The sequence below is a fragment of the Poecilia latipinna genome, unplaced genomic scaffold, assembly GCF_001443285.1.
Source record: "Poecilia latipinna isolate Pla-1442-1.1 unplaced genomic scaffold, P_latipinna-1.0 Scaffold2991, whole genome shotgun sequence".
Lineage (NCBI taxonomy): Eukaryota > Metazoa > Chordata > Actinopteri > Cyprinodontiformes > Poeciliidae > Poecilia > Poecilia latipinna.
In genome coordinates, this window is record NW_015115607.1 from 20877 (window position 1) to 46790 (window position 25914).

General features: G+C 38.3%; 2 protein-coding genes across 16 annotated transcripts in view; one reads left to right on the forward strand and one right to left on the reverse strand.

Moving 5' to 3' along the window:
* pkma (pyruvate kinase M1/2a) overlaps window positions 1-8930 on the forward strand; it is a 24042-nt gene extending 15112 nt beyond the window's left edge. For 2 of the 3 annotated variants that reach the window (XM_015022375.1, XM_015022377.1), the window contains exons 4-11: window positions 1694-1825; window positions 1909-2095; window positions 2184-2454; window positions 2565-2715; window positions 3597-3749; window positions 5807-5973; window positions 8406-8587; window positions 8698-8930. In XM_015022375.1, coding sequence (XP_014877861.1) covers window positions 1694-1825; window positions 1909-2095; window positions 2184-2454; window positions 2565-2715; window positions 3597-3749; window positions 5807-5973; window positions 8406-8587; window positions 8698-8804 — 1350 coding nt within the window. In that variant the 3' untranslated portion in view covers window positions 8805-8930. Of the gene's footprint in view, window positions 1-1693; window positions 1826-1908; window positions 2096-2183; window positions 2455-2564; window positions 2716-3596; window positions 3750-5806; window positions 5974-6342; window positions 6510-8405; window positions 8588-8697 lie in introns of all 3 variants that reach the window. The other variant, XM_015022376.1, reaches the window with a different exon arrangement.
* Window positions 8931-9312: 382 nt separating this feature from the next.
* The window catches only part of LOC106939817 (uncharacterized), a 33702-nt gene continuing 17100 nt past the window's right edge, over window positions 9313-25914 (reverse strand). Inside the window, exons 15-21 of one of the 13 annotated variants that reach the window (XM_015022371.1) lie at window positions 22082-22174; window positions 15591-15702; window positions 11594-11757; window positions 10775-11027; window positions 10580-10704; window positions 10343-10493; window positions 9313-10183 (exon numbers count right to left, since the gene is read on the reverse strand). In XM_015022371.1, coding sequence (XP_014877857.1) covers window positions 10074-10183; window positions 10343-10493; window positions 10580-10704; window positions 10775-11027; window positions 11594-11757; window positions 15591-15702; window positions 22082-22174 — 1008 coding nt within the window. In that variant the 3' untranslated portion in view covers window positions 9313-10073. Of the gene's footprint in view, window positions 10184-10342; window positions 10494-10579; window positions 10705-10774; window positions 11028-11593; window positions 11758-13713; window positions 14171-14319; window positions 14471-14573; window positions 14699-14772; window positions 15026-15302; window positions 15467-15590; window positions 15703-17649; window positions 17801-19446; window positions 19598-19734; window positions 19860-20510; window positions 20764-20875; window positions 21040-21217; window positions 21330-22081; window positions 22175-25914 lie in introns of those variants that run through there. The other 12 variants (XM_015022370.1, XM_015022366.1, XM_015022367.1 and 9 more) reach the window with 12 other exon arrangements.

Sequence of the window (25914 nt, forward strand, 5' to 3'; positions counted from 1 at the left end):
CCCCCCGGGTGTTTTTGGAGTGAAAAGAGGGGTTTTTTTACGTTCAAAATTTTTTAAACCAGGTGGGTTTTTTTTTTTTTTTTTTTTTTTTTTTTTTTTGGATCGTTTGTGAAGTCTTTTTTTTTTTTTAAATAAAAATAAAACTAGCACAGAACTAGAATATGTGCTGTCTAATTTGTGGATTTTCAGGATATTCTTAGAAAAGGCCACACCTCTTCAAATGTTGTACTAAAAAAAGACACGAGGCAGCAGGCCTGGCCCTGAAACTGGTAATTAAGTCATAAAATCCAGTTGTGGTCAAGGACAGCTGCTGATGAAGACATTGACTGTTTGATTTAACTTCTTATACCCAGCAATTTTAACATTTTAACAAATGCAGTGACATTTCACATATTTTCGGTGCTTTGCAAAGGTTTCTAGAATGTTTGTTTTTAAATATTCTTATGTCGCATGAAGAAAAACTCTGATCATTGCAGTGCTGCCATTACTGAGTTACTTTATGGTTGTGTGAGTTGTCAAACACACCTTGTACATTAATTGCCCTGGCGTGATTTTTGTACCAGTTAAAATGATAGCAAATAACAGTACAGGTCCATCTAGGTAAATTAGAAAATATATTTATTCAGTAATCCCAATTAAAGTAAAACTCATTTCTTCTGCTTTAAGAAATGTTATATTACCATTTGTTAAATAGAGCAATATATTCATATCATGCTTTTCATTTAATTTGTTTTGATTATGTTTTAAAAGAAACGAAAAATTACACAAAGCAAATGAAAGATTTCTAAAATTAAAATTTGAACAGTAGATATTATATAGTATGCTCACTCTTACTTTTCAAAGTTCTGGACCTCAAGCAACTTGGATTGTCTGCCTCTCTATTCTACCTTCAGATGATGTGACCTGGACTCCCAAATAAGTGATAAATATTTTAATCTGGAAGAGAATTTATGTCACTGAGAAACTGTCCAATGCTTTTTCTTCTCATCAGATTCTACTGACTGTCTTAATTTTGGGAGTCCCATCAAGCAAGAATGTCTTTTATATGTCTGTGCATGCTGGCTCTTGAAACCCCAACTCAAGTTGAGCTTTTTCCAAGTACAACTCGTTGCCAAAGTAAAGCCATAGCTTCCCTTTTATAGACCTTGACAAGTTTATTCATGCTTTTATTACCTCTCATATTTACTATTGTAATTCTTAATATGCCGGGTTAGATCAATCATTCCCGCAGCGTTTACAAATGGTTCAGGGCACTGCAGCTCATATTTTTACTGCTACAAAGAAGTATGAACATGCATCTCATCGTAAAATCCCTTTTTTTTTTTTTTTTTTTTAACTACCGGTAATTCAGTTTTGGAGCCCCATCTTGTCTACATGATCCCTTTAACATCCAATTGTGAAGCACTTTGGTCAACTGTTTTTGTGCTGCACACATAAAGTTAACATTGAATTCAGTTCATGTCTTGAAAGCTTTCACAGTGAACATCAGAATTAAGAGAAACAAACCTAGTTGAGTTTTTAGTTAATGTAATTAATATAAATTCACCCATACTGAAAAATGAAAGTGATGATATTGAGTAATGTGGCCAAAGGTTGGATGGGAAATTCAACAGTTCATAGGATAGTTACTTTATATGTTGTTTCTATTTTGTTTTTTTGCAAGCAATTTACAAACAGCTTTTTGTTACTATAGTACCACGCAGAAACCATCAAGAATGTGCGGGAGGCGTGTGAGAGCTTCGAGCCGGGCAGTATCCATTACAGACCCATCGGTGTTGCCCTGGACACCAAGGGACCAGAGATCAGGACCGGCCTTATTAAAGGAGTGAGTTTAGCATTAATCCTCAAACCATAACATTTATATTGTACTCCAATTTGATATGAAGTAAATGCATTTTTATGTGACAGAGTGGCACAGCTGAGGTTGAGCTGAAGAAGGGCAACATGATCAAGGTTACTTTAGACGATGCCTACCAAGACAACTGCAGTGATGAGATCCTCTGGCTGGACTATAAGAACATCACCAAAGTGGTGGAAGTTGGCAGCAAGGTCTACATCGACGATGGGCTCATCTCTCTGCAGGTCAAGGAGATTGGTGAGTAGACCAGTGTCACACATTAAGGTTCCTTTTGTGAGTTCTTACGGACGTTAAAACTGCTGTTGTGTCCATTTTTGTCCTCCAGGCAGTGATTACCTCATGTGTGAGATTGAAAACGGAGGCACTCTGGGCAGCAAGAAGGGGGTGAACCTTCCTGGCGCTGCCGTCGACCTGCCTGCCGTTTCAGAGAAAGACATCCAGGATCTGCAGTTTGGTGTGGAGCAGGGAGTCGACATGGTGTTTGCCTCCTTCATCCGCAAAGCAGATGATGTACATGCTGTCAGAGCTGTGCTTGGAGAGAGGGGCAAAAACATCAAGATCATCAGCAAACTGGAGAACCATGAGGGTGTACGCAGGTGTGTATGGTACTGACAAGCTGACTGCAGCTTTATGCATGATGGGCTTGGTCATGTTCTATGTTTTGATTGAGATCTTTGATTATGTGTTTTGCATTATATGTTTGCAGATTTGATGAGATCATGGAGGCTAGCGATGGCATCATGGTTGCACGTGGTGACCTGGGTATTGAGATCCCCACAGAAAAGGTCTTTTTAGCTCAAAAGATGATGATCGGTCGCTGCAACAAAGCTGGCAAGCCCATCACATGCGCAACCCAGGTTAGTCCATAGAGCAGGAAGGCTGATTCTTATGAACACTGAAGGTGATGGATTTCTTTAGCAAAAGGTATTCTGACAGTAATGTAGTGCAGGATTCCACAAAATGATATTCAGCTCAAGACAGATCTAAAACACACTTGCCTACAGATTTTATCTGCATTTTTGTCAATAACATCAGCATAAAATTTGCACTGATCCACTGGTATTAATAAATATTGCATGTAGGCACATGTCAGTGAGTTTCTCAGATTTTAACCTCAAGTACAAATCCCATATTTTAAGATCATAGTATTTCCTCAAAAATGTAATACTGGTAATCTAATTGTTCTTATTCAAAATAGAATGATCTATTATGCTGCTAAATATCCTCACACTGGTTATCAGTTATGATTCATAGCCTTTGATTATAGACTTGGGCAAAACATTTTAATAAAGAACTGCTAAACTTAGTAGTAATTCCTCTGGTCTTCATTGTGTAAAATTGTATAAATGTTTTGTCTTTCCCAGTATTTGTGGAGTACCATAACTTAGCTGGTTTTCAAACTGGATTGCTTTAAAAGTGGCAGGAGGCCATTTAGTTTCTGCATCATTGTTGTAGTATGATGGACAATTATGGTGAATTTTAAATTTATAATTATTTTATTTTTTTTTTTTAAGACCTTGTTGTAAATTGATAAACTCCACACAACTTTGATAAATTGTCTTAAATCACCAGAGGCATATATGTTTGAAAGGAAGGTAGAGTAGCTTTTATCTTTAAGAAAATGCAACAAAAACCAAAGAAGTTTGCTTTTAAAGGTTTGGCCTCTAGGTTTAAGGAAGATATTTTCCGGTGTAAATGTGTGGTGCTATGCTGAGTTGAATCTCGCTGAACCATTTAGATGTTGGAGAGCATGATCAAGAAGCCTAGACCGACCCGCGCCGAGGGCAGCGACGTTGCCAACGCCGTCCTGGACGGAGCCGATTGTATCATGCTGAGTGGAGAGACTGCCAAGGGAGATTACCCCCTGGAGGCAGTGCGCACACAGCACATGGTGAGTCCAGCAACACTTAAAAATGCAAAATCTTCAAACCCGATGAGCATATAACCATTAATTATTCCACAAGCTTTGAATTGGAAAAAAAAAATATTTGTGCTACGAATCAACTGCTTCTCCAAGAATCAACTTTTGTCTGTATGTTCCGCCTTGTTTTTATGTCAGCATGTATACTGCCTGTCCAAAAAAGAAATCACGACTTGGATTTAACAAGTAGGCAATTACTGCCTTGATTATTAAGTTATTTAACCATAACTGATGTAGTAGCTTCTCATTTCTTAAACAACCGTATTGGAGTCGAACTAGCAACATTACAACATGTACAATGCAAAAAGAATTCAAATAATTGGAGCTAAATAGCAGTGCAGCTTTAAGAAAATCACTCAGGGTCATCAATTAGAAAAATCTTAATTTTGCTTAGAAAGTTAAAGACTGGACTCAGATTTACCCTGTTCCAGAAAGAGAGTTGCATCAGTGCAAGAGAGGTGGATAAAGTCTTCAAACCTGTGTGGGAAGTGTTATGATCTGGGGTTGTTGCTCCAAGAATTATGCATATATCAAATAACCAGGTCATTTTGTCAGTAAAATTTTTCTTTAATCACACGGGTATATTCCAAGATGACTGTCAGGATTATTCTGGCTTAGTTTGTGTTGAGGACACTGAAGGAGCAAACATCATGTTCATGCATGAATTGGCCATCACAAAGTCCAGACCTTAACAATACTAAGTTTCATGCAGCAGCCAGACTCCCATCATCTTTACAAGATGTCGGCAAAAAATGTTTATCTAACTCTGGATGGCTATGAAGGCAACATCGCAGAATATTGAAAACAATGCTGCAGAAAATAAGTGCTGTAACCAAGGCTAAATGAAATGGTGTATGTATACTTTGGGCAGGCAGTGTACATACTTGCAAGTTTAGTTTCTGTGATCATCTACTGAAACACTGACTTTAAATTTACAAATTATATATATTTTTAATCTATACAGTATCTTAAGGATGTTTAGGAGCTGCAAGCACATGGACCGCTGCATGATGTTCACAATGTGCATGTGGTTATTAATTACTTGAACAGCATGTTGGAAGCTCTTTTTTTTTTCTCAAAGCCACAATAAATGGCAGCTGCTGCACCTCTTTATCTAACAAATTCACTGCACCTCATATTCTATACTACTTATTTCTTTGCAGTCAAGTTTCCAAATTGCAGATTTTTCTTAAATGTACTCGTACCTGACTGCATCACAAGGTCAAAGGATCATAAGTGTCAAGACTCTGAATTTATCCAATGTTGTTGCTTCAAAGTTGCATTTTCTGTTTCTCAGTTAGGGAGAGATTACAAAAAAAGATTCAAATACCATACCATCAATGGTAATTTAGAAATATCCCAGTTTATCAGTTGTTTGGAGTGACAAAGCATTGATCCCATCTTGCCTGTCCTTCACTCCAGATGCCTTCTTGGCTAGCTGCTGCTATTCCTAGCCACAGTGCAGATGTCTTTGTGACTCAGCAGATGCAGTGCTCCTGTTGCACTGGGAGTGTATCGAATGTCTCTGAATCTGGAGTAAACACCCATCTTCATCAGTAGCTGCACATTAGACAAAAAAAAACACAAACTAATTTACACTAACCTCTAAATACCTGTCTCAAAGTCTTCTGATGTTTTCCTGGCTGATTTTAAAGTGCCTAAGTTTTATTTTGCATCTTTGTGTCAAGCTATTTTAGAAATTAATAATTCACTAATGTGTCATTTGACATCAAATTTTTTTCATTTATATTTCTACTTTGTAGCTGTGTGAGGATCTTAAACATCTGACACAGTTTTAACAGTATTTTCCCGTGTCCTCTCCCCCACACTAACTGCACATCTAAACTCTCGTTAACTATCTTAATTTCTTCTGTCCATTCCTTCTCCTTTTTTATGTCCTCTTAACCTTGTCAATCTGTTTCCCATGTCTTATCTCCCCTCTTCTTCCCCCCCTCATTTCTTTTTCCATCTCTGTGCGCGACTGGTGTGGGAATGCCTGTACTCGATGCATCTTGCCCTTGTGCCAGATTGCTCGTGAAGCCGAGGCAGCCATGTTCCACCGGCAGGTGTTCGAGGACCTGCGTCGTTCTACGCCGCACTGCAACGACCCAGCTGAGGCCATTGCAATCGGCGCTGTCGAGGCCTCCTTTAAGAGCTTAGCCTCTGCGATCATTGTGCTCACGGGCTCTGGAAGGTAGGCCGGTTATCTGGCGCCGACATCTTCTGGATGTCTGATGGAGACTTGAACAGACAGAGAGGGAGAGTAGGGCGAGGCAGGCATTGATGAAGTAACTGGGAGACCTGGCAAAAGCTCAACTAGACTGTTTATTATCTCACCAGCTATACTTTAATGCCAAAGTTCTGCTATTTGGACCTAAATGTTCCCACATTTAAAGTATTTCCCAAAATTGTGATGTTTTTTGAAACTTCCTTAATTTATTTTCTGCAACTATCCTTATTCAGCATAGTCTAGTACTGTTTTTGCCAGTCGTTCAGTGGTGTGAGTGCCTTGATGTGTTTGTAGTGGAGTGTGTTTGAGAGTAATCTTCCATTCGGGGCTTAGATAGCACGAGAGGCAGAAGCAGCCACCTTCCACAGACAGCTGTTTGAGGAGCTGAGGAGAAGTTCCCGCCTGACCAGAGACCCTTCAGAGGCTGTAGCAGTCGGAGCTGTTGAAGCATCCTTCAAATGCTGTGCTAGTGCCATCATTATTCTCACTAAGACTGGGAGGTAAGAAAGTGAGGGATGCAGTCTGAAAATGTTCCTGAAGGTAAGGTCTAATTACCCAGGCTCCTAATTCTCTAACGTATATATTAAAAATCTTATAATTTTGCATGTGTGTGGTGATGTGTGTGGATATGAAGGGTAGAGAATAAGAGTCAGAGCGGGAATGACATTAGCCAAATTAATGGGTCTTGTCTGTTCACAAATGGATGCACTGGCTCAGAATGCGAGTTAATCATCTCACCAAGTCTTCTAAATGAATGCAAAACTAAAATTTGATAAAATTCTGTTCAACACTGTTCTACATAGAAAATGCCCATCTAGAAAATGTTACATCCAGTATGTGAGCTCTGTGTCATAGTAAAAAGCAAATATAACCAATTCTATTTGATGATCGGAGGTTGAACTGACGAGATGTTTCCCAAATCGCAATATTATAAATATATAAGTCATTGTGAGGACGATCCATTCTTATATGGAACACATTCTTACAGCTTGTTTCTAAGTGTTTTCAGATCCCTAAGAGTAAAGTCAACATTTAAACACTCAACATTAACACCTGGATACAAATGCTGAGAAGGAGGAAGGTTGATTTTTGGCTATAAAAATCAGGCACCTTGCTATAAACGTGGAGTCAACTGTCAACTCTTGGTCAAAGTTGTATGAAATATGAAACCTAACTTAGCTGAAGCTTTTCTGAAACAGAATGATGAATGGCACAGAATCAAATTGTGCAACATAATGGAAGAAACATAGAGATGTTACCCATACAGTTAGGTTCTCACCCAGATGTAGTGAGAACCTAACTGTACTTTTCATGCATAAATTCATGCAAACTTGAATGAGCTGAACAAACATTGGAAGAAATTCTTAATGAGTAATTTAATGTGGGAGATTAGGTCATTTGGATTGTTAGAATTTTTTATTTGCATATAGTTAAGTTTTTATGTTAATCTTTTGTCTTTGAAATATATTTACTTTTTACCAAGACATTTAACTAGAGTAAACATGAATTGGACTTCTTATTGTGACCTGGAGCCCCTGCACTCCCATGAGGCATCAGAAGTATCACCTATTTTGACTGCTTTGACTTTTTCAGACTTTTTGCTCAGAAATTTTAGTAACTGCATGTTGAAAATGAGATTCTACAATATTTCTAACTGTATGAGGTTAATTGAATTGAAAACTGTAGTGTTTGCTCTCTGTGTGAGTCAGAATCTACCAGAATAGGTGGTAGGACAATTTTACTTTGGTTTTCTGGGGTTTTCAACCATATTGATTTTGTTTTTTTCTTTTAATATTTGCAGTGTTTGTGTGTTCAATACTTGTGTTGACAAAGATGTGTGTAAACATGCATGGTCTAAATTTAGATCAAGTATATGACAAAGTCTAATTGTCCCTTTTCATTTTGAATAAAACTTCAAATGGGCCAAACAAAATTCTTAATGTCTACTACAGACTACAGATTTCATTTCACTGACGTCCAAATTATGCAGTAATGGAAAAAAATCCTTGTGTTGCAAAAATGTTAAGTTTTTTTTCTTTTTTTTTTTTAACCAACATTCTTCTGTAGTTGATGCTTTTGGCAACTGAAATAGTCCCATGCCTACTTTTTTCCCCATGAGCGCTAAATATTTTATTTAACTTGCACCCTATGTCCATGTTGTTGCTATTAACCTGTAGTATTGTCAAGTTTCAGTTTTGTAATCTGGTCTCATAATTGCACAGACTACTCAATTTACATGGGCTCTCCGAAGTGACAGGTCAACTTTTTGTTGCGTCAGATGTTTTGTATGGGGGAAAAATTGGCATAATCAGAGCAAATCTGCTGAAGTTACTATACATTATGTAACATTTTCTTCCTCAGTTCTCAGCTTCCCATGTATGCATGTGTGTCTGCAGGTCTGCCCACCTGCTCTCCAGGTACAGGCCCCGTGCTCCCATCCTCGCCGTGACCCGTAATGCCCAGACGGCTCGCCAGGCTCACCTGTACCGCGGGATCTTCCCTGTCCTCTACACCAAGCCCCCTCACGATGTGTGGGCTGAGGACGTTGACATGCGCGTCAACTTCGCAATGGAAATGGGTGAGCAGCTACTTTTAATGCTCCAACTTAATTAAATTGAGCAGCATATCAGAATTTGTTTCCATGTTTTTACTAAGAAAGGTTTTGATACAATTTTTGTTTTTCTTCAGGCAAAGCCAGAGGCTTCTTCAAAGACGGTGACGTTGTCATCATCCTGACTGGCTGGCGTCCCGGCTCCGGTTACACCAACACCATGCGTGTGGTCCTGGTGGCTTGAGCAGCCAACGCAGCTGCCCTGCACTGACCCTTCACATTTATCTGTCTTTCATTTTCACCATCCCAACCCCTCACTCCTATAAACACTCAGATGTTTAGTTTTTAGGTTCTCATGCAAATAATTAATCAGAAGACGACCCTTATGACCGAGCAGCTGCTTGGGTGGAAGCAGATTTTTTTTTTCCAGGCAATTCCGAATTATGTCTTCATTCCTTGAACAGATTTTTTTTTCTTTTTGTCAAAGCAGTTGTCAGAACTTCAGATTATTACACCCCAAACAAAAACAGCTATATTCATTCACTCCGACACTTGTAACATTACATATGAAAGCCTATGAGTGGAAGCATCTGCGTGTGCATGCATGTCTGCCTCCTGTTTGGGTGTTGATGGTTTTGGAGCCGACTAGTCTTTTTGGAGCGCCTTGGTGAACTGTAAAGAACAAACTAATGGCAAACAAAGGTCTCGACTCCATGACTCCCTAAACAGATTTTTGTGTAGTGCTCTCAGTATGAAGTGTCCTCTCTTATAGACCAGCTTTCATTGTTTCAGTGTATCTGTTAGTGTTGCACTCCTTACCGTCTCCAGACACTGTTACATTCTAAATTGTACTTGACTTTTGTGAAAGGTAAACTTCTTTATTTTGTTGTTTTTGGGACATTCAATTCTGCTTATATTTTGTCTGACTATAGAGATACAAAGTTTTGGGTGTCCAATCCAGAGGAGTTAATGTTTTGTGTTGTTGGATGTGTCACAGAGCCTTTACATTTCTTTGCATTCAGATAATATCCGAGGGGGAAAATTGTAAACATTTGATTTGGATCATGAGATCAGAACTCATGTTTAAAACCTCTCTCATCGTCTTCTCTGTTGGTGATCCACTGTAGCTGTCCTGCTCCTCTAACATGCTTTTGATTGTAATGCTAGAGACTAAGAACTAACTATGTAAAGGGAGATTATGATGTTTAGCTGGTGAATTGAGATGTCTCGTGAGACTGAGGTTCTATCAATAAAGTGAGCACCTATCAGAAGTTTCTGGCCTTTTGTTTTTGAAATAACTTAATAGGAACAGAAGGATTGAAAGTAAGCTCAAAGAAAGATTTAAAAAGTTTGGATTCAGAACCTTTTACTGAGCTTTATGAGGTATGACCTCTGTCAGGCCTCTCAAAACGAGATAACGCAGTAGCAGCAGTGTTGGAACACAAAGTCCTGCTGGATCTCCATAACAATCCATTTTGAGTAATTATTTCATCTTTCCGTGAACGCAGAACATTTACTGGCAGTCTTGGCTGTACACCACGCCCACCTGCTTACGGATTTCATCCTCCAGTTCTGCCAGCAGAAGAGAGTCTGAGTGAGACATGACTGGACTCTCCTTCAGCCCTACGGGGAGAAATGGAAGCAAAACCACATTTACTGATGCCAACTAATATTTGAATTTCTCCTGCCACCAATTGCCTAAATAACTGCAAATCAGTGCTTTTGTTACTTTCAGAGACACTGACATGGAAACAAACTAAGACGTACAAAACCTTTTGTTACCTTTGATCAAACACTGTCGGACTTCCTCGGCTTCATAGCGCATCCCTGTGCTGTTGTGGAAGTTCAGAGGGAAACAGGGTTCAGGCAAGGGATACTGGGTCTCCTTCCCATTCACAATTAGTGATGTGGGGCACCACATCCAGGCAGGGATCTCAAAAATATTGAAAAGAATAAGCACTATAAGAATGTTCCAACCTCACTGCATTTATCTGTTAACTTATCTGCTTTTTAAACTACCTGGATGGTGCCTTCGGTTCCAACAATAATGGCATCATTAGGAAGCTGTATACTGGAAGAGTAAGTAAACACCGCCATTCTCTTCTCTGAAAACTTCAGAGTTACGATCACAGTTTCATCCACCCCTGCAATTGAAAGATGGCTAGATAAAATGATTTGCATAAAAATAGACCCAATCCTCTGGTTAGCTCCTACCTGTGTCCAGGCAGACCCCGGTAGCCTGGATGCTCTCTGGCCTCTCTCCATTGTACACCATACACACAAACTGCAGGCAGTACATGCCAATGTTCAACAACGCTCCTCCACCCAACTCCTTCTCTACTACTCTTCGGTTGTGCAGAACAGGGACTCCAAACTCCGACCGAACCATTTTCACCTCTCCTATCTCCCTCTGAGCCAGCATCTTTCTAACCTCCACAGAAACTGGGAAGAAACGGGTCCACACGGCCTGGAGAGAGAAACGGCAGACGGAGAATCAGAACTGGCTTAATTTGCCAAGATTTTGTGCACAAACAAGGAATTTTACTTTGATTTCTCAAGCTCACATATGCCAATGTATTTTTTAATGTATTTTTATATTAAAATAGTGAAAATATGCTTTTTATGTTTCACAATAAGGCAGCTGACTGGTGTGGCTGTAAGATTCTTTATGTTCATCAGAGAAACAAGGTGAGGCTAGAAAGTTTCTGTGGTTGCTGGGTCTTGCAAATAGTGCTTTGTAGCAACAACCCGAGATAAAATAAATATGAACCAAATGGTATGAGAAATATTTTAGGCATTTTTGTAAATCGTCTCATGTTTGTTTTGAAGTTTTAAGTCGTTTCATGTGATTATTTTCAGGTTTGGCTGCACATATACAAAAGAGAGAGAACACAAAAATCCATAAAGAACTCCACAAACCAGGCTTTTCCTAAGGTGTGCGACAGATTGCTGATTTAGGAAAAATTGATAGATCCTGATCTTGATGTGAAAAGATTGGCTCATCCTTATTCAACCTAACTGGTGCTAGTTTACCTCCATGAAGAAGACTTGATTCCTTTTGGCAGAGTCCAGAATCTCTTTCACTTCTTTGGTGTTCATGGCCAGCGGTTTCTCACACAGAACATTCTTCTTGGCATTCATGAAGAGCAGGCAGGCCTTCAGATGGTGTGGGTGGATGTTCCCAACATACACCACATCTATGCAAATATTTGACGACGAAAGACAGAATTCTAGAGGATGGACTATTCAATTTGTCATAACATTCACTTTGAAGTGCATTATGTACAACAGCAAACATGGCAATCTCTGACAGATGGATACCGACCAACATTTGGATCTCTGGCCAGCTCCCCGTAGCTGCCATAAGCCGTAGAGATGCTGTGTTTCTTGGCAAACTCTCGAGCATCCTCCAACTTACGAGCTGCAATAGCCACAACCTGTAAGTATTCAGAAAATGACTACAATAATTGTCTAATTCTGAGAAGCAAACTTCTTATGCAACATTTTTGACGTACCATGTAGAGTCATTCCATTTTTATAAAAATTCTGCAGAAATGTTCGGATTTAGCAGTTTCATTTCTCATCCTGTAGAGGTCATCACTCGCATACGTTCACCTATATAAACAGGTGAACTTATGCGAGTTCACCTGCTTATAAAGGTGAACTTTAGGGATGACTGTGGCTCTGTGGGAGTAGTTGTTTGCGATAAGAAGGTTGTAGGTTCAATTCCAGCTTTCTCCTGTCGCCGCGCCCTTCGGCAAGGCACTTAACTACCGATCTGCATATTGGTGGGAATGGGTAAATGTGACTCTAGTGTAAAGCGCTTTGAGTGGTCAAAATTATTGGAAAAGCGCTATACAAGTTAAGTCCATTTAGTTACCTTAATTGTTACTGACTGATTTTTAAAACTAAAATTCGTTACTCTCAGACTGTACCAAAAAGTATTTCCTTTCTATTCTGTGGTTTACGGTAATAGTTTGGTAACTTGACAGTTTAGTCAAAATGTAAACGTATCACAAGCTCATTGACCAGCGCGTGCTGCTTTTAGAGAGTTCACATATTCTCAACACCATGTTTACTTGACTTTTTAAAAAACATATCCAGCAAACAGAAAAGACGCAGTTAAGAAGAAGTCCCAAGAAGTCACAAAGAGGCGTGTTGCATTTAAAGTACATGTTGAATTTCAGTATATATTTCAGGCAACTACTGACCTGATGGTCTTCAGCAGGAAGAGTTTTTAAAGCAACAGCAAAGTCATGACTGATCTTCCCCGCACTGCAGATTCCCCACCTGGTTGCCATATTGCTCAAAAGTTGGTTATCAGAAACAAACATTCATCGTTCCTTGCCAAAGGGTGGCGACAAAGCACTCATTTATGATTTTATGTTGTAATCACCAGCTTAGGCGTTTCGCTATTACAGAACTATGTATGATGTACTAATACTAATGCTTCAGAAGTGTGCAAAAAGAAAAAAAAAAAAGACTGGTCATCTTTTTCATAATAAAAGTATATTGTGCAATATATTTGGAAATTGTGGTCTAGATGAAGCGTGAAGCACATAATACATGTTGCTTGAGGCCCAGGATAAATTTTCCAATTTCTGATTATTTTGTGTTTTGGCAACTACAAAATCAACATTGTTACCTTGGAGAGAATGAGCGCTTCATGCTTCCGTCAGCTGATGAATGTTATGGAGATTTTGATGTCCTTTTCCAGCAGCACTATGACCTGCCCATACTGTCAAAAGTATTCGTACCTTGTTGGCCCACAAACTAATCATATATACAGAACTTGTGGAGCATGGCCCAGTGGAATATGAGACATAAAATCTTAAGATAGGCAGAAGACAATCTAGACTTAACACCTCACAGCAATAAAAGTTTATAAGTCTGTGATACGAGTAACTCAATTACAGAACTACAACTTTAAAAACATTACTTTGAGACACCTGTGTATTTTTAATTACATCAATATTAAATTCAACATAAATGCTATTCTATGCATTAAATTAAGTAAGCAGCAGTACAAATACCTGTTTCTATTGAAAGCATTTGTGTAATTTTGTTTGTGAACATTAAAACCATACTTTTTTTTTTCAAGAATATGCAGTAAGAATCTTAATCAATCCCAAGCAAAACATTTTACACCGTTATATTATAGATTAAAGAAACTTTTATTAGAAGTCTTCATTTAGACATGATCAGAAGTGCTTCCGTTTACAGTCATGGAACATTCATTGAGGTTTTGATTGTTTCAGTGCCTTTTACAGATGGTGTTGATTCTTATACATGCAGCAAAGTTCAAAAAATCCTGAGCCAATGTAAGCATACACCTATGAGTGAGGTATTTCTTATTTAACACAGAACTTGTGAGGTCATCCAAAAATTGGGAACATTGCTGTAGTGTCTGAGTACAAAGTGCAGCTGGATCACAGTAATCAGGTCATTTTCAGTTATAAAGTACTCTTCAGTCAAAGTGTGGATACCGAGTGTAAAACATTTACAGGCAGTCTTGGCTGTACACTACGCCCACCTGCCTACGGATCTCATCCTCCAGTTTAATCAGCAGAAGAGAGTCAGAGTGAGACATGACTGGACTCTCCTTCAGCCCTGCAGGGACAAATAAAGGCACAGTCACATTGTGTAGCTATTGATTATTTGCATTATGTTTTAGTCACAAGGTGCCTGGACTAAGAAGTCTGCAATATTTTATTATGCAGAGAGATATGTTGGTGTAGAAATGCGGAATTTCTACTTACCTTTGAGTAAACACTGTCGGACCTCTTCTGCTTCATAACGCATTCCTGTGCCATTGTGGAAGTTCAGAGGCAAACAAGGTTCTGGTAAGGGGTACTGGGTCTCCTTTCCATTCACAATTAAAGATGTAGGACACCACATCCAGGAAGGGATCTCAAAAATATATCAAAAAAGACAATACACAAAATACCATAAAATTTCCCATTGACATCGCATTGAATTGTGGACTCAACCTAACCTGACCTTGATGATTTACCTGAATTGTGCCCTTGGTTCCAACAATAATGGCGTCATTGGGAAGCTTCATGCTCGAAGAGTAAGTAAACACTGCCATTCTCTTCTCAGAGAACTTCAGAGTGACAATTACAGTCTCATCAACCCCTGTAATTGTGAGAGTATAAATGCTATGACAGACAAAGGCGCACTATATAAATAAAACTTATCTCTCTGGGTACCTGTGTCCAGGCAGACCCCGGTAGCCTGGATGCTCTCTGGCCTCTCTCCATTGTACACCATACACACAAACTGCAGGCAGTACATGCCAAGACTCAACAGAGCTCCTCCACCCAACTCCTTCTCTACTAATCTTGGCCTGTGCAACAAGGGAATGCCAAACTCTGACCGGATCATCTTCACCTCTCCTATCTCCCTCTGAGCTAGCAGCTTTCTAACTTCTTCAGAAACTGGGAAGAAACGGGTCCACACAGCCTGGAGACAAGGGAGAGCAGGCGGAGATGAATGATTATTAACCAGCTGGAATTAGGAATATATGACACCAATTTGTAACATTCAGTAACTTTTAGAGAAATTCTTTTTTATTGATTACTTTAAGGTTTTACAGGTATGGCTACCAAACAGCAAAAACAAAAACTGCATCCAAAAGGAATAATCATCTGGTGCACCAATGATGGAATGACAAGATAGCACTTTTGCACCTGCCTGGTAACCAAAGTACATGCTGGTCTATGTTCTACTGGTAGTTTACCTCCATAAGGAAGACTTGGTTCCTTTTGGCAGAGTCCAGAATCTCTTTCACCTCCTTAGTGTTCATGGCCAGCGGTTTCTCACACAGAACATTCTTCTTGGCATTCATGAAGAGCAGACAGGCCTTCAGATGGTGTGGGTGGATGTTCCCAATATACACCACATCTATGCAAACATTTGAAAATGAAAGCTAGATAGAATAGTAAAATAATAGACTACTCAATTTGTCATAACATTTACTTTGATGTGGATTATGTACATAAACAAAACATAACAGATAAACACTGACCTACATCTGGATCTCTGGCCAGCTCCTCATAGCTGCCGTAAGCCTTAGAGATGTTGTGTTTTCTGGAAAACTCCTGAGCGTCCTCCAACTTACGAGCTGCAACAGCCACAGCCTGTAAAGTCACAGATGATACACATTAATAATGAATACTTTAGAGGTAAAGACAGCCATTCCATTTGATTAAAAAATGTTTTTAGGCCTTACATCTTTTTGGCACTTTCACTTGTCATCCAGCAGAGGGCATCATTCATATAAACTCACTTTGTTTCACAGTTGAAAGAAAGTGACATTTGCCTGACTGGTCCTGAAAAAATGCATGACTGAGGCTGTTCAATTTAATTGTTAATTTCCAGTTCTCCGTTACTCCCAGACTCATTTTCCAGAAACAACTACATGTGTCCTATTCTATATTATACGGTAGAAGGTTTGGCAACTTGGCAGTTAAAACGTTTTACAAAATCGTTGACGGTCGTCTGCTTCATTTAGACACGGTTCAAAATCATGCGTGCTTAAATAAAAAATATATCTTATAAAACGTACGACGGAGTTAAGTACCCGGAAGAATGTTACTATGACACAAAGAGGCGCGTTTCATCTAAATCAAACGTGGGATTTATCTCTGTTGCAACAGGCGCACTCACCTGATGGTCTTCAGCAGGAAGAGTTTTCAGAGCCACAGTAAAGTCATGACTGATCTTCCCCGCGCTGCAAATTCCCCACCTGGTTGCCATGTTGCTCCAAAATGACTGTCGAGAACATTCACCGTTTTCCTCCACACGGGGGCGACAAAGCACTCATTTAAGATATTTAATTTCAAGCCATTTTAGACGATTACACAAGACCAAAAAACCTCTATTATGGTTTAAAGAAAAAACCCCGCAAAGCCTAGTGATGTAAAGACTAATTGTCATGTTCTGCAACCACCTTTTGCACGACCTTTTTTTTAACTTAAGACCGGGTTGGTTTATTTATTTAAAATTTTCTCTTACCAATGAAATTAGAAATGAAAACTTGCTGATGATATAATTCACATAAAACAAAAGCAAAAAAAAGCAAAAAAGGAAAAAAAAGTGTCTATAGTACTTTGTAACACAAATGTACCTGAAAGAAGAACTCATATATATATATATATATATGCTGCTGAACAAACATACTTTAAAGATGGGTTAAAGAACAGATTTGCCATTTTAAATTTGCTATAACATTTATTTCACAGATTATCAAAGATTTTACATTTCATTTTATTGTTGACAGTGTTCAGTGAGTATTATATTAATAAATCTGTATACAAAGCTGGTGTGTAACATGTAAATATAAAGAGATAACAGCTTCCTAACTGCTCTCATGTGGTTCAGAGAGGTCATCTTGAGTGGTTTATATTTCAAAAATAAGTTAATCAAAGAAGGAATTTTCTACAAAAATATAAACACTTTTTAATCACATGAAATGGACTACAGTGATCCCTCGCTGTAACGCGGTTCACTTTTCAAGGTCTCGCTGCTTTGCAGATTTTTTTTTTTTTTTTGCAGTTTTTTTTCACACTGCATTGTGTTCTGCGTCCTGATTAGATAAAAAGTCTCAGCGGTTCTTCTCTACGTGTGCCATTAACGTTACGCGATTTAAATATAAGTAATACATCTTGGCTATTCAGGAGATGAAAACTGAAACACTTTGAATGCCTACTGGAAAAAACTGGCCAGAGGCAGCGCAAAGCCCGACTGGAGGCTCGCTTGACGAGATCCATCGCTCTGCCGTAGATACAGCTGTGAATATCGCAAAGCAGCTTGGAAGAGAGACGGCTTTAATAGCATGACTCCAGACCACATTGAGGCCCGATTGATGCACACGCACATCCGCTGACCTGAAAACAGATTTTGCACTTTGGTTTCAATGTAGAGTATTTAATTATACTGTATAATAATTGTAAAAAAAAACATAAAATAAAGGTAACTACTTCACGGATGTCACCTATCATGGGTTATTTCTGTAACGCAAACCCCACGAAAAACGAGGGATCACTGTGTTCCTGAATTAAACAGAGTAAGTTCGTCTCCATTGTAAACTGGTTGTATTTAATCACAGCATGAATAAGTCGAACTTTTACTGGCAGTCCTGGCTGTACACCACTCCCACCTGCCGGCGGATCTCATCCTCCATTTCAGCCAACAGCAGAGAGTCAGCATGAGGCATGACTGGACTCTCCTTCAGCCCTGCAAAGAGAAACATACTGATGAGTCGGCTGTCTACCGACACAAATGCTCCACAGAAGTTCAGAGATGAGGAGCTTATGCAGTCGACTTTTAAACCTCGTTTTACAAGTTGTTAGTTGTTCACCTTTTCAGTTATGTTCTTGTTCAACCTTTTGTCAATACTTCCTATTTTTCCTATTTTCACATACACCCTCCTGCTGCATTGAACCACAGGCATCTCATATTTTATGACTATTCCTGAAGTGGCTTTTTTTAATATCTCAGCTATACGATGTTCGTAACATAAAGTACATTAGTTCACACAAAGACCTGAACTCATGGTTATTTATTGGATATGTACAACATCCAATAACAAAATCTATTTATGTGTGTAAATCCAACAAATCTAAGGGTCTTCTGACAACCCTGGGATTACTACAACCTTTACACTAATGTTTACAAAAAAAATAGAATAAAAAAAAAAGGTAGTGGAAATGTTTGTCTTCATCATTGCTCCTCTCCAGCATGTTTCTGTAATAGCAGAATCATCGTATTGCAGGGGTCACCAACTCCAGTCCTCCAGTCCTACCATCCTGTAACTTTTAGATGTGTCTCTGCTCAAACACACCTGGATCAAATAAACTGCTCGTTTCCAGCCTATTGCAGAGAGGAATGAATGCTGGTGAGGAATTCAGACATTTTGGAGCAGAGGTGAATCTAAAAGTTACAGGATGGTAGCCCTTGAGGACTGGAGTTGGTGAACCCTGTCGTATTGTTTATCATTTATCATGAAAAATGTTTCATGATAAGAATTTAGATTTATCGACTCCATTAAAAAACTGGCAATATTATCACATATGTTATTTTTGCTTTTTTCTCTAATGTTTATCAATAAATATTAGCAGAGCTACTTGATGCCATTAGCTGGTGTTTACAAAGCAGTTAATCCAGGAAACTCATTGATTATTCTTGGAGCTGTTCACACCCAATAAAAATAAAGACGACTGTAGATGTTAGCTTCAGCACAAGTATTAAGACGGTTTCTATACAGATATATTTGGTGTTTGAACAGTTAAAATAGGCAGTAATTATACTTGCTTTTGGAGGGGAGCAGAAATTAGTGGATTTTAGCCATTTGTGGTCAGCTTGGGTCACAAACATCACAAATACTAAGAGTTCAGAATATCGCCAAAAGCTGTCTGGGTTGCAAAAATTGTTAGCTACCCAAGTAACATGCCTTACGTATTCTGGGACACTTTATATCTAACTACGCATAAAATTGTTTTACAAGGTGAAGTGGTGAAACATGCTCTAATATTTTATTTTTTAAAAATGCTGATCGATAATTGACTGGTAGATCTTCCAAACCACTGTAAAATATTAAGTATTTCCATTATAAATTATGTTTCTATTTATGTACGATACACAGGGTGTCTGTATAGCCACCACAATATTGAACAGTGATTTAACTCTGCTGAATCTTGTCTGCTTGCGTTTATGAAACAGTTTGGACAGAAGCCATCCCCACAAATCACAACTCTGTTTTGATTACACAGAAACAGTAGGTTCAAGCACAACATCATCTTCTGTGATGGTTCTGGAATCTTAGAGGTTCTGCAGCTAATGGTACCAGACCTACAGAAGGCAAAATGCTGATGTCTCATTACCCTTGAGCAGACATTGGCGGACCTCCTCTGCTTCGTAACACATCCCTGTGCTGTTGGTAAAGTTGAGAGGCAAGTGGGGTTCAGGTACCGGATATTGGGTCTCCTTCTCATTAACAACCAGTGAGGTGGGGCACCACATCGGTGAAGGTACCTGGAGCATGTGCATCGGATTAAAGCTAAACCAGAGTTTGAAGACACTTCTAATTTCTTCTACATAAAAACACTCGAACGACTAAACATACTCAATGGTCTTTTTGAGTTGTTGTCGTGCCATCCTTGGTAGCTTACCTGGATTTTGCCTTTTGTCCCAGCAATAATGGCATCATTGGGCAGCTGGACCCCAGCAGAGCAGGTGAATGTCGCCATTCTGTTTTTAGAATACTTAAGAATGACAGCAACACTCTCGTCCACGCCTACAAGGATGTGAATATACAACACAGTGTAGACAAAAGATGTAAATTCTCAAAATACAGTCGCAAAAGCTGAAAATAAAAAGTTATAAGCTAATTTAGAGTTTCTACAGGGTTTATCAGGAGGTGAACATAGTATTGGGAACATTCTAATTAGATTACAATTCTGTTACATCAGATTTGTAAGGTATGAAATGATCAATTTTCTAAGTCTGACTTGATGTACTTATTCATTTTAATTTATGATGGTTAATCTACATTCTCAAAAAAAAGTTTATTGACAGCTCAAGGTTTGTGTGAAAGCAGAAGATGCATCAATCCGACTTTTCCTATTAAAAACCAAACTCCTACCAAAAATGGTAGTTAGGTTCTTACTTTTGAAACATTTAACAAACAGGGGGAAACGCATGTTTTAGAATTTGATCAATCAAACCAGAGACAAGTTAACATTTTCTGATTCCAATACTTGACAAGTTGATCAGTGAGTCTCAAGTCAAAATTTTAAAAAAGTAAGCAGCTTTTCTTTTCAATATTCATCCCAGGAGGAATCTGCACAAAATATAAAATCTTAACTCACTTGAGTGTAAAGTAGTATCTCACATAATGTCACAGCCTCTGAGGTTACATGAATGCCTCATCCTGTTAACTCCTTACCCGTCTCCAGGCAGATCCCGCTGGCTTGGATACTCTCCGGCTTCTCTCCGTTGTACACCATACTTATGAATTGAAGGCAATAGATACCAAGATCTAGTAATGCTCCTCCACCGAGGTCCTTCTGAACCGATCTTGGCACGTGCAACAGCGGCACACAAAAGTCGGCACGGACCATCTTCACCTCTCCTATCTCCCCCTGAGCCAGCAGATTTCTGATCTGCACAGAGGCTGGGAAAAAACGGGTCCACACAGCCTGGAGAGAAAACATGTTTTAAACTGTTTAACCTTTGAAGGTCTTCAAGTGTGTAATAGTAAACTGTATTCAGAGAAATAATATTTTTCTTCCTGGTTTGCTACATGCTTACCTCCATGAGGAAGACGTCGTTCTTTTTGGCAGAGTCCAGAATCTCTTTCACTTCCTTAGCATTCATGGCCAGCGGCTTCTCACACAGAACATTCTTTTTAGCATTTGTGAAAAGTTTACAGGCGCTCAGATGGTATGGGTGGATGACTCCAACATACACAACATCTGCACACAGGTCAAACACAAAGCTGAATGGTACTCTTCAATCTTTTTCAGAAATAACAGTATGAAATATTGAGAAAATTAAAAATGGATAAAGAAAACATTTAATATAGAGCAGGAGGTATTGTAAGGTTTGAAAATTAAAAATAAACTGAAAAACCTCTGGCAAATGGATACTGACCTATGTCTGGATCTCTGGCCAGCTCCTCATAGCTGCTGTAAACTCGAGAGATGCTGTGTTTATTGGCAAACTCCTGAGCATTTTCCAATTTACGAGCTGCAACAGCCACAACCTGCAAATACAGTCAGTTACAGTACAACCACCTTCCTGAGGACCTCAGTACACATTGTAAAAGTATTAAACTCCATTGAAATCTGTGGCATTTTGACATGACGGACAATATTTTCTAACTAAATGTTCTTTTGTTCCTTTTACAGCACATTGACCTCTATCACAATTTATCATGTTACAACAATAAATGTTGATCTATTTTGTTGAAAATGCCTATATTACTAACACAACATGGGGCATAAATATGCAGTGATGCACTGCACGTTTTTTTACAGTATCCCCTAAAAAGCTTGTTGCAATCCTCATCCAAAAGATGATTTTTGAAGTGGATTTTTTTTTTTTTTTTTTTTTTTTATGGAAAAACATCTAGACTTCCCTATATGGCCAAACCCATGTCGGGCCACCATGGAAACTGCTGACAAACCCTTTTGGGACCCATATTGTCTGTCCTCCTTTTCCCCATATGGAGCCCACCTAGGTATGCTGGCTGGGAGGTTAAGAGCTTCTACTGTTTGTAAAATTAAATGTCGACCACGGCCTGCAATTTGCAACTTTGTACACAACTCGCTAAAATCTACTGCATGCACATTTTAAGCCTGTCCGCTCAGCTGGGAAGCAAAAACAGATTTTTAACAGAACTTTTACTTAGAGAATAACTCGTAGAAATCCCGTCTGTCTGCCATAACAACTCCCGACATAATGCTTTGCACCGAAAGACAGTGTTTGATTTTCCCTGCAGCTTAACAAACCCACCTGATGGTCTTCTGCAGGAAGAGTTTTCAGAGCCACAGTGAAGTCATGACTGATCTTCCCTGCGCTGCAGATTCCCCACCTGGTTGCCATGTTGAACCAAGTGTCCTCAGTTTCTTCTTGTTCTTGGTTTTACTGGCGGTTGGCAACAAACTGTTACTAGCATTACCGCCACTTACTGGTATGGAGTGTGGTTCGTGATGGTGTGTTTATCTATATCTATCTCTATATCTACCTATCTAAATATATATACACATATATTAGACAAAAAATTAATGAATAAAACAAATAACAACAACAATATAATAATAATCAGTGATTCTTGAGAATAGGGACATAACAGGTCCTATGGATAAAGCACAAAATTTGAATAAAATATACACAAAATATAATTTTTTTCAAATATCTGACTAATCTGGGTCATGTGAGCACAACAATATATATTTTCCTGGTATTTGCTGAATATTTTTTTATTTTAAACATTGTAGTCGGTGGATGATGTCTGTAAAAGCCCTTGTCCAGGAGCAGAACTCAATACATTATAATAGTTTAAAATAATTAAAGAAATACTAAAATTATATATTGTGACAATTAAGTATAAGTAGTCATATAAATAATTATAAAAGTATCAATAAATTTAATTAAAAATCATTTTTATATATTTTCCAGCTCCAGCGAAATTTGTCCCACGTTTTTGTCAACACCGTCAGACATAAACAGAATGTTAAAAAAATCAGGCATTATTGGGGGGCACCAGAACTTCTGAGGACCCCATGACCTCTTCCTTTCTCTTCCTTTGCTAACATTGCTAGTTAGCTCTGGTTAGCTTATTTTATTCTTTAGTTTTTTCTTCTGTTTTATTCCTAAGTTGCTTGTCACAACCATGATGTGTCAACACCTGACAATTTACAAAACTTTGATGAAATTTTGTGAAATAAAAGCTTAATTTTAATATACTGTAAAGATTTCATGGAACTGATGAGCTACAATATGGCCTCCTTCAGAATAACATTATATAAATTGAGGGAGGTTGGCTTTTTGTCAACTCCGTCAGAGTTTTTCTGACTCTTTCAGTGAAATTGTTGTCAAATCTCACTTAAATGTGCAGTTAATTCATTTTAATGTATTTTACATAAATTGCATTACTTCATATGTATCAAGTTTTTCTTTTTACTCACTAATTTGTCACCATCTTCAGCTCTGTGTCAACTCCGTCAGATGGACTTTTTGTTGTTTTTTGTTTTAAATATTTCTTTTGTTTCTTGACAAGCATTTGTCTGTAAAACTGAGTAAAAATATCACTAATAGGGTCATTAAAAATTATTTTAGAAACAATTAATATGTTTAAACATTAGCATAACCATCGCTAATTTGCAATGCTTGTCTCTTTAAACTCAAGAGAAAAAAGTGAAAATTACAACAATACATGAGCCTGTATCAAAAGTATTTCTCCGGCCTGAATAACCACAAACAACAATCATAAACCCTTAAGAAATAAACAAACAAATAGAATACAGAGCCTTTTATTCCACCCACAAAATTTTATCTACCTTTGCTAGCTGTTATTTGAAAACAAACCTTTTCAATTAGTTCTTTATTAGAGTCATCAATCACACATCTTACAATGACTGCTTTGTTTATCTGGAAAGGACATATGAATTAAATGATGCTGGAGCTCAACACAGTTGGTCATTTTGTTTATGATGGGATTTTTTTTTATTAAATATGTGCTTTTATCTATGTTTTAATAAATCATTCATGAGTTCCAATATACTCATTACAAAAAAAAAATTTGTGACAATCCAGAGACAACAAAATTATTTATGAAGAATTCAGACAGTTCACATATTTATTCTAATTTATTGATTGTGATAGTAAATCCCAAACAAAATTGTTCAGGCTTATGTGTGATCTGCTTCTTCTGCTCACTGTGCTCTATGTGCCCACTGGTGGCGAACTGCTGCAACTACAGACCAATGCATTTCCTATCTCGAGCAGAAACGCACCTAAATAATATAGTAAAATAAAGATAAATAAAGTAAGAAAAACAAAAGTCTTTAAACAAAGTAAGAAAAGTTAGGGAGTGCAATCATCTCTAATGTTCACTCTGTCACAACAACTCCCAAGCTGTGTGAAGCTGACACCCCACCCACGTCAAAAAAAATTCAGCAAATAGTCTGAATGGTTAGTGCTCCGTTTGTGCCGTTAAAATTTTCGTTTGTGCAGTTTTGGTTTCTGAGATATTAAAAATTATTTTTTAGGTCATCCAGAGTTCACCATCCCCCCATATTGCTCAAAAACAAACCAAAGTGGGCTACTTTGTTAGTGCTCCGTTTGTGCAGTTAAAACTGTCGTTTGTGCACCTTTCGTTTTTGAGATATTAAAAGTTATAATTTTGGCCGATGACGTCACCGTCACCCCAAGCATGAAATTTTTTGCTTTACCGCTGTTACGTCGCCACCACCAACTGGTATGTAATGTGGACCACAATGTCACCCAAGGATTATATTATACAAATGACTAGATCTGATTTTACTTTATTTGGTGCTTTCAGAGTTTAAGATTTAAGTATAACTATCCCCTAATTAAATGTGTACACTGGATTTGTTTTTCATCAAAAAATGTGATTGATGGAAGCAGAAATGGGAGCCTGAGAGCCGGTTTGTGCAGGCCCCTTTGAGAGCCATAGGTTTTACTCTACAAAGTCTAGTGATGTAAAGATTCATCGTCATGTTCTGCAACCACCTGTGGCACAACCATTTTTTTTTAACTTAAGACCAGGTTAGTTTATACATTTATATTTTCTCTTAATTACCAATTCAAAGACAACTGCAATTTGTCAGAAAAGATAACTTGCTGCTGATATAATTTATATAAAAAGCGAAAGTCTCTATAGTCCGCTTTTGCACAAACACAATTTAACACATTCAAGGAGACGAACACTGCTGAACACACTTTAAAGATGGGTTAAAGAAAAACATTTGTCTTTTTTTAGAACTTTGCTATCACATTTATTTTACAGATGATCAAAGATTTTACATTTCATTTCATTGTTGACGGTGTTCAGTGAGTTTCAATACATCTGTATGCAAAGCTGGTGTACAACATGTAAATATGAAAAGGTAACAGCTTCCCAACCTCTCCTGTTTGAGAGAGGCCATCTTTAGTGGTTTATATTTCAAAAGTTAATCAAAGTTGGAGGTCAAGTAGTGTTGTTTCCCTACAAAAATATAAGCACTTCTTAAATCACATGAAGTGAACTATTCTTGAATTAAACAGCAAGTCATTGTAAACTGGTTGCATTTAATCACAGCATGGAAAAAGTTGAACTTTTACTGGCAGTCCTGGCTGTACACCACTCCCACCTGCCGGCGGATCTCATCCCCCATTTCAGCCAGCAGCAGAGAGTCGGCATGAGGCATGACTGGACTCTCCTTCAGCCCTGCAAAGAGAAACATATTGATGAGTCGGCTGCTACAGACACAAATGCTCCACAGACGTTCAGAGATGGGAGAAGCTTATGCAGTTGACTTGTAAACCCTGTTTTACAAGATGTTAATATTTCACTTCAATTATGTTCTGTCCAACTTTTTCAGTACCTCCTATTTTTCCTTTTATTCCCCACATACACCCTCCCGCTGCTTTGAACCCCAAGCATCCCATAATTCAAGACTTTTCCTAAAGTATCCACCACTATATTGAACAGTGATTTAACTCTGCTGAATCTTGTCTGCTTCAGCAGTCATGAAAACAGTTATCAAAATAGTTATGAAACTGTTTTGACAGAAGCCATCCCCACAAATCACAACTTGGTTCTGATTACACAGAAACAGTAG